Below are 9625 nucleotides of genomic sequence, written 5' to 3'. Positions count from 1 at the left end.
CTCAATCCAATAGAGCACCTTTGGCATGTGGTGGAACGGGAGATTGGCATCATGGATGTGCAGGCTGCAGCCCACAAATCTGTGATGCTATCATGTCAATATGGAGCAAAATCTCTGAGGAATATTTCCAGTAGCTTGTTGAATCTCGGCCATAAAGGATTAAAGCAGTTCTGAAGGCAAAAGAGGGTCCGACCTGGTACTAGTAAGGTGTACCTAATAAAGTGGCCGGTGAGTGTAGCTGTTTGCTAGTAATTGTACAATTTAGGCAGTGCAGTTTAAAATGTGAGTGACACGTGGATCAGTGGTTAGCACTGTGGCCTCACAGCTAGAAGATCGCTGGTTCGAGCCTCGGCTGGGTCAGTTGGGGTTTCTGTGTGAAGTTTGCATGTTCTCCCCGTGTTGAAACGTGGGTTTCCTCTGGTGTCCCCCACAGTCCAAACACATGCGCTATAGGGGAATTGATTAACTAAATTGTCTGTAGTGTATGAGTGTGTGTGTGAATGAGTGTGTATGGGCGTTTCCCAGTACTGAGTTGCAGCTGGAAGGGAATCCGCTGTGTAAAACACATGCTGGAATAGTTAGCGGTTCATTCCGCTGTGGCAACACCTGAAATAGAGACTAAGCCAAAGGAAAATGAATGAATGAAGTTTGAAATGTTACAATAAATGTTGATCATGTTTCACAGATTATTTTAAAAGAAATACAGTTCATCATTTCATTCCTAATAAGTATAATATTTGCCAAATATTAAGTGTAAAATCATTTTATTCATATATACGGTCACATTTTTTAAAGATTTTTTAAATTCAGTATCTTAAGCTATTTCTATATACAGAATAAAACACAATTTAACAATTTTATAAGTAATAATAAATGATGAAGTTAATATTCATGATAATTACACTAGCATTACATCACCATCACTAAGAGTTGTTTTGTAAATTGATCAAAAGAGACTATAAATACATTAATAATGTTACAAAACATGCTATTGAGAACTTAAAATAAATTTTAAAAATACAAATTTCACACTTTCCAGAAAACAATAGGGTATATGCCGAGCTAGCATATTTCCCATACTAATAAACTCCTGTTATTGTGAGTTTTTTTCCCTTTTATACAGTTCCTTTTACAGCATCAATGTTGTAATGTGATTAAAATACAATCAGTTAAATAAACTTTGGCATTCATTTAATTGTTGAAGCGTAAAACGAGACAAAAAGCCGTTTACTCGGATGCGCCTGTCAGAATCGGCAGGCTAGCGCAGAAGCTCTATTGAATATAATGGGGTAAAATAAATGCTAATATTATAAAGACATGGTGGGGGAAATGTAATTTAATGCAGTGCTTCTTGTACAATCTGAGACCCACTTTATATCAGATATCACTCAGCCAGTGGAGATCGCTGATTTTTAAAGAAAACAGACCTTAAATGCTGCGATTTTTGCATTGGCATACAATTGACCGGAAGTGCTTAACTGGCAAATTAAAAGTCCTATTAGCATGCTTCGGCATGTACCCTATAGCATCAGCAAGTGTGTGTTTTTAACATTGACAAAAATCATCATCAAATCATCATACTGTATGATACTGATGTCTGATGGATCCTGTGACACTTTAAAAATCCAGTGCAGAATCACAGGAATACATTTCATTATAGCTACATAGACAACACAGGTGTTTTAGCCATTGTGTGCTGTTGGGTTGTTTTCATCCACTATGGTCTGTTTTTGAGTCTTAATTTGGCCACAACTTTCTCTGTGTTTCAGCAAATGGGATGATTTTTGCTGACGAATCTAAATTTGACACATATTTTGAGAAAATGCTTTGAAATTTAAAAAAATAAATCAAATTTACTACCTTATGTTATGTTTGGGATGAAAACATTTACTCAATTAAACTGCTGAACAAATGCATCAGAGATTTTTTTTTTTCATCATTCTTTTGCATAAATCTGTTAATTAACCTCTGTAATCAACTAGCCAGGCTTCCAGCTAATTCTATCAAACCTCTTCAGCTGCTTCAGAACGCAGCAGCACGAGTGGTCTTTGATGAACCCAAAAGAGCACATGTCACTCCGCTACTCACCCGTTTGCACTGGCTGCCAGTTGCTGCTCGCATCAAATTCAAAGCTCTGATGTTTGCTTACAAAGCGACCTCTAGCTGTGCTCCTTCTTATCTGCTCTCACTTCTGCAGATTTATGTACCCTCCAGAAACTTGCGTTCTGTGAATGAACGTCGCCTCGTGGTTCCATCCCAAAGAGGGAAGAAATCACTTTCCCGAACTCTCACATTCAATCTGCCCAGTTGGTGGAATGAACTCCCTAACTACATCAGAACAGCAGAGTCACTTGCTGTCTTCAAGAAACGACTAAAAACTCTACTGTTTAGTCTCCACTTTCCTTCCTAATCTGTAACTGCCTCTCTGGCTATACCACTAACTGTACTCTTTCAATAAAAAAAAACATTACTAATGCTTTGCTTCTTAGACTTTACACACCTGAAACTTGTCTATAGCACTTGTTCACTGCTGCTCTTATAGTTGTGTAAACTGCTTCCTTGTCCTCATTTGTAAGTCACTTTGGATAAAAGCATCTGCTAAATGACTAAATGTAAATGTAGTGATCAAATCTACTAAAATGCTTGGAAAATTACCGAAATTGAACTCTTTAAGTTCACAATGATGTCACTGATTTGGTGAAAAACCACACTTAATGATGTATTTTCAATATAAAAAGTAATTGAGGACTGGATTGTTTTTTACCTTTAATCACAGTTTTGGACATGTGAAACAGCATCGCCTTGCATTGTTTTTGATTGATTTTCATCTTTTCTCTCTAATGTACTGTTGGTGGCTGATTCTGCCCCATTGACTTCCATTATAACCACTTTTTTATTGCTAAACCATGACACTATATAATCATGCATTCTTGATTGTTGCTGGTTTTTCCTGTTGGGAAGAGGTCAAATTAGTCAGTTTTACTGTTGATCGTCAGTTGACATCATTAACCCTCTAGATAGGCATGTGCAGAAATGCTTCATTTCTGGAGTTTATATAGAGCATAACTGCAAATTAAAGTGTGTGTGTGTGTGTCTGTGTCTGTGAGTGTGACCTTTACGCACTGACCTTGATGTGTCTGAGAAAATCAAAATATACATCTCAGCTCTCAGAACTACATGGAGTAAACAAAAACAAAGACTGTGTATTTATGCACCATCAAATGTGGTTATAATTAAAGTCAACGGGGCAAAAACAGCAACCAACAGTACATTAGGGAGAAAAAATGAAAATCCAACAGTGAATCAAAGCCAGTGTTGTTACTGATCGCTCACATGTCCAAGACTGTGATAAAAGGGAAAAAATACAGTGCACAATTACCTTTTATATTGAAAATACGTCAATATAAGTGTGTTTTTCACCAAACCAGTGACATCATTTATGAACTTAGCAATTAAAGAGGTAAAATCCTGCAATTTTCTAAACAATTTAGCAGTTTTGATCAGGACTGAGGTTGATTAACAGATTTAAGCTAAAAAAAATTAATCCCTAACATAACCAAAGGGTAGTACATTTGAACAGTGTTTAATCAGAGTTAAATTATTACAATATTTCCTAATTTACTGTATTTTGATCAAAATACAGTAGAGTTTATTCAGAAACATTAAAAAAAACAGTAGTATAAATTAAACATCAGATAAGCATTATTAATTCTTATTACACGACTGTTTAGAATACTTTACTCTGATTGGCCAGTCGCAACATTGCAAGGTATGTTATTCCCAGACCGCCTGGATCTACTTTATCCCATACCTAGCATAAACCATCACTTGCCCCCTCTCTCTACCTCCAGACTTGTTTCATCAGAGTTTTATCACATGATCCTCGAACTTCTTCAGTTTTCAGAGGTGGCGCTGCTGCTCTTCCTCTGGTGTCCAGCAGGGGGCGTCAGACAATCACTTCCTGCTGTTGTTTCCTGCTGTTTGTGAATGTGAGAGTTTGAGCGAAGTGGTACATGTCAATGGAGACAGTTTAGGAGCTGAAGATTGGTTTCCAGAATCGACAGTGTTTCTGCTTTTCCTTTGGTGTCCAGCAGGGGGCGTCAGACAAACACTTTCTCCAACAGTTTCCAGTTGATTGTCGACCTGCGAGAGCTTGAGTCATACGCTTCAGTGGAGTCACTTTATGAGTTGAAGATTGATGAGCTTGATGAGTTTCCAGCGTGATCAGTGTTTCTGCTTTTCCTTTGTTGTCCAGCAGGGGGTGTCAGACGATCACGTCCTGCTGCTGTTTCTTGGTGCGTATTTGAGAGCCTTAATAAAGCGGTGCGTGTCAATGGAGACACTTTATGAGCTGAAGATTGGCTTCCAGAATCGACAGCGTTTCTGCTATTCAACTGATATCCAGCAGGGGGCATCAGATGATCAATTCCTGCTGCAATTTCTTGGTGTTTGTTGACCTGCGAGAGTCTGAGCGATGCGGTGCGTGTCAATGGAGGCACTTTATGAGCTGAAGATTGGTATCCAGAATCGACAGAGTTTCTGCTCTTCCTCTGGTGTCCACCAGGAGGCACCAGATGATCACTTCTTGCTGCCGTTTCCTGTTGTTTGTTGTCCTGCGAGAGTCTGAATACAGTTGTACTCATCAGTGGAGACAGTTTATGAGCTGAAGATTGGTTTTCAGAATTGACAGAGTTTCTGCTTTTCTCTGTTGTCCAGCAGGGCGTGTCAAATGAACACTTCCTCCAGCAGTTTCCTGTTCTTTGTTGATCTGCGAGAGTCTAAGTGAAGTCGCACGCATCAGTTAAGTCCCTTTATGAGCTGAAGATTGGTTTCCAGAATCGACAGTGTTTCTGCTTTTCCTCTGTTGTCCAGAAGGGGGTGTCAGACAATCACTTCTTGCTGCTGTTTCTTGGTGCCTATTTGAGAACCTTAATGAAGCGCTGCGCATCAATGGAGACACTTTATGAGCTGAAGATTGGTATCCAGAATCGACAATGTTCTTGCTCTTCCTCTGGTGTCCACCGGGAGGCATCAGATGGTCAATTCCTGCTGCCGTTTCCTGTTGTTTGTTGTCCTGCGAGAGTCTAAGCGAAGTTGTACGCCTCAGTGGAGACACTTTATGAGCGGAAGACTGTTTTCTAGCATCGAAAGTGTTTTTCAGCGAAGCGGTGCGTGTCAATGGAGACAGTTTAGAAGCTGAAGAATGGCTTCCAGAATTAACAGAGTTTCTGCTTTTCCTCTGTTGTCCAGCAGGGGATGTTAAATGAACACTTCCTCCAGCAGTTTCCTGTTCTTTGTTGTCCTGCGAGAGTCTAAATGAAGTCGTAGGCACATTTTGAACTGAAGATTGGCTTCCTGAATCGTTAGCATTTCTGCTTTTCCTCTGATGTCCAGCAGGGGGCATCAGACGAACACTTCCTGCTGCCGTTTTCTGTTGTTCGTTGTTTTGCGAGAGTCTAAGTGAAGCCGCACGCATCAGTGGAGACACTTTAGAATCCGAAGACTGTTTTCTAGAATCAACAGTGTTACTGCTATTCAACTGATGTCCAGCAGGGGGCATCAGAGGATCCCTTTCTGTTGTTGATTGCTGTTGTTTGTTGATCTGAAAGAGTTTAAATGAAGCTGTACGTGCTAATGGAAACACTTTATGAGCTGAAGGTTGGTTTCTAGAATCGTTAGTATTTCTGCTTTTCCTATGTTGTCCAGTAGGGGGCATAAGACGATCACTTCCTGCTGTCATTTCCTGTTTTTTGTTGACCTGTGAGAGTCTAAGTGAAGCCGCACGCATCAATGGTGACGCATTAGGAATCGAAGACTGTTTTCCGATGCGTGTCGCGGACGCAATGGTGTTGCGAGCGAAGTTTTGAGGTTTGATTGTGGAATCGCGCAAATTTTGAGCAGCGCCCAAAAGTGTAATTCGACAAATCTTCTCCACCGGTGAGCTGCGAGCTGATTGGGTTTTTCCAGGATTGTTGAGAGCATTCCGATTGGTTCGCACAGCAGAATTGGACTGACGGAGAGGAACGACCTTTCTCACGTTCGCAGTTTCCGATTTACAAGATAATGACGATTTAGCAGAAAGTGACGGCCTGTTTTTAGAGGTGGCTGTTTGTTTGCTGGTTGTTTGTGTTTCTCTAGTGTTGATCAATAGTTCAGACGTATTTATTTTTTCCCTCTGATCATCGATAATTGGCATATTTGGAGTCACTTCTGTATGTTCTGTAATTTGGAGGTCAGTTTTCGGTGAAATAAAGAGCGCCTCCTGGTGGTCAACAACCTCCTCTATTTTTGTGCTAATCTCACATTCGCTGGCCTGATCGTGTGTGTTTGTTTCATTGTGTACTCGTGTATCTGTTATAGAGAGCGTGTGTATTGGAGGAAGTTCGTGTTTGTTTACGATCTTTTGTTGTTTTGAGTGATGGCCGCTTCTGGGCCGCAGAAGTGGACTGTGGAGAAGCTCCAGAAGCCCCTCCCTCTTTAAAGCCGCCTCTACATCTGCTTCACTATTGGATCTTAACTCGTAAGCCCCGCCTGCTCCCTCATGCCCCGCCCAGGAGTGACGCTTGTCCTCTGATTCCTTCAGACGCCTGCGCCGAGACTCCTCCCACATTCCTCGCTCCACGTTCTCCTGGAGACAGAGAGAACAGAGCGGATTTTAATTTAATATCAGAAATAGAAATATGTACAAATTTGTTTTTCTAAAGAAATGCATTAGACTAGTGGGTCTTAAGTGGCTCAAAAATCTTAAACAACAATCAAATTATAATTAGTGCTGGGCAAAGATTAATCACGATTATGGCCTGTTTCCAGTGAGTGGTACGGTACGGTTCAGTAAGGTAAGCTTTTATGGCCATTTCCACTGTCAAAAAGTCCCTGAAAGCGAACCGTACAACTTTTTGGGTACCCTTTGCAAAGGGTACCTAGCACGACAAAAGTGTACCAAAAGGGAGATAGATGTGCAAATATGTACGCTATTGGTTTACAGAGATACATCACTCGCTCGTGCAAATAAATAAAAAATAAAGGAACCGGCATGTTTTAAAAACACATTCGAGACATTACACCAGGAGCTCAGCTGGCCGCCATGGGCCCCCTGACAAGTTAACGCATTTGAGAGTGTAGAGCGGAGAGGGCATGGTGGGGATGATCGCACTTGATAGTGAAGAGCGGGCGGGGGGTTGATTGCATTTGAAAGGGAAGAACGGGGGGGGGGGGGGGTGTTGGGTTGGGGGGGAAAGTGTAGGAGCAGGCCCTTGATAATGTCTCTGGGGGCCCCCTAAATGTATGGGCCCTTAGAATCGTCCTAAACCCCCCCCCCCAGTGGCGTCCCTGCATTACACCATAATAATATATACATAAAACAATAAGCCATGGTCGATCCGAGTTCAAACAAACCTTATTGTCGTCTTGATGAACAGCCATAAAGCCAAGAAGAAGAGCAGAATCTGCCTTGTGCCCCATAGTTGTTTACAAGGCACGAGCAGTTTTGCTTTCTCGCGTGAGCTCGCCGCTCGTCTATATTTGCAATAACAAACTTCTTGAGGTGATGATAGTAACGTGCGCGTTATTATTGAAGCACTTCTGACATCCAGTAATAGTCAAACACGAGAGTGAAGTGCGAAAAAACTAAGGAGAAGCCGGAAAAACAAAGGAGCAAATGATTCCTTCAGCAACCTAAAAGATGAACAAACTGCCGTGTTTAAGTATTATCATCACCTTCTGGACTATTATGAACTGGGAATGACAGAATTACTCTCTAACAGAGGTTACATGTGCTGGTGGAGATTAAAGATACAGATGAGAGGTTTGCACTGACTGTGGGCTATATGTTGCATGTTGTTTTTGAACCCAAATATGGACTAAATATATGTTATATATGTTGCATTTATTTATTTATTTATTTATTTAATATAATCACAGACGTTACAGTAGGCTATTTCGCATTGATCATTGATCTGCAGTTATAATCAAATCATGTTCATATTAAGGTTAGTGATGAACATTTATACAGTGTTTATGTGTATAAAGCATCTGTTTTGTGAGAAGTGCTTCTCATATGATATGTAAACGACCCGTACAACTACTGTAGACATTTCCTAAAGCGAAAATGACGTTGACTGAAACTTTCTGTCATACACCACTCTCACCACTGGTACCCTTTTAGCAGTGGAAAACACAATCCTGATAAAAGTGACCCGTACCTTACCGTATTGTACCAGTCAGAGGAAACAGTCCATTAATCTCACCCAAAATAAAAGTTTGTTTTGACATAATATATGTGTGTGTATTATTTATACTGTATTAATTATGTACATGTAACCCATACACACAAAAACAAATCTATACAAAATCTATGTGTTGTTACTTAGATATTTAAATTGATATATAATTTGTATGATATGCATATTTATTTTATATCATAGCATAAATAAACATGTTCTCAAATATATGCATGCATGTGTGAATTTATATATATATATATATACATATATATATATATATATATATATAATAAATATACACAGTACACACATTTAAATTATATCAAAACAAACTTTTATTTTGGATGCGATTAATCATGATTTGTTTTTGCCCAGCACTATTTATAATATAATCATAATAAACAAACATTACAAAAATGTAAAATTGTAATCAATTTAATATATATAAAAAGCTAAAGTACATTATAAGTAAATCCATGATAAATAATAGATATTAATAAGTATAAAATTAATATATATTTTCAATAATAAAACTACTAATTAATAATTAGATAAAATATTACAATATTAATCTTAAATAATAATTTAAACAAAAAAATGCACTGAAGTAAATAAATCAGATAAAAACAAGTAATTAAATATAATAGATAATATATTCAAATAACTAAATATGTAATAAATATTAGGTTTCAATAAGTAAATAAAATTAACTGATTAAAAATAATATACAAACTTTAAAATACAAGCTAAATTAGATATTAAGTATTAGATATTTAATTTCTAATATTTTCAATGAATAAGTAAATAAAATAAATTTAAAATTTAAATAAAGTAAAATAATTAATGGTATTAAAATAATAAAAAGTTTAAATGCATAATAAATATCAAGCAAGTAAACAAGTCAAAGTTATGGTGGATAAAAGAAGATGAAGTCTATAAAACTAGTCATTTTAAATAGTAATATAATATAATAATTTTAAAAGCTGTGTAAACTAGTACATCAATAAAATCAGTTTGACCTGAACTGCTTTTCTGAATTTTGAGCAGAAGTTCTGGAATATTCTCAGGCACTCGTCCAGTTTAAAGGAGTCTTTATCCTCACAGAAGAAATCAAGTAGAGTGTCTGATTCCCTCTGGAGCTTATCAATACTGACGCTCAGATCCTGCAGAGCTTCAGCTGCTTTCTGAAACACACACACCCACACACACACACACACATAAATACAGCGTCCCAATTCACATACTATCAGTCCTAAACAATACTGAAAAATAATATTAGAGTGTCCTAAACTGTAGTATGTTGATGAGTATGCCAAAGGTTCCTGGATGCTCTACTATTTCTGCTAGAAATTGGAAATGTAGAAGCGCCTGTACTCTAACTAATAATATTACCCACAATACAT

The 9625-nt window shown here is 38.3% G+C and overlaps 1 protein-coding gene across 1 annotated transcript in view; it reads right to left on the bottom strand.

Annotated features, from left to right (window-relative positions):
* Nucleotides 1-4655: 4655 nt before the first annotated feature.
* The window catches only part of LOC130217450 (formin-J), a 19116-nt gene continuing 14146 nt past the window's right edge, over nucleotides 4656-9625 (bottom strand). The window contains exons 10-11 of the mRNA XM_056449562.1: nucleotides 9242-9406; nucleotides 4656-6628 (exon numbers count right to left, since the gene is read on the bottom strand). Of these exons, the coding sequence (XP_056305537.1) occupies nucleotides 4802-6628; nucleotides 9242-9406 (1992 nt within the window). The 3' untranslated portion in view covers nucleotides 4656-4801. The remainder of the gene's footprint in view (nucleotides 6629-9241; nucleotides 9407-9625) is intronic.

This window comes from Danio aesculapii, chromosome 23 (genome assembly GCF_903798145.1).
Source record: "Danio aesculapii chromosome 23, fDanAes4.1, whole genome shotgun sequence".
Taxonomy (NCBI): Eukaryota; Metazoa; Chordata; class Actinopteri; order Cypriniformes; family Danionidae; genus Danio; species Danio aesculapii.
This window is presented reverse-complemented; position numbering and strand designations above follow the sequence as displayed.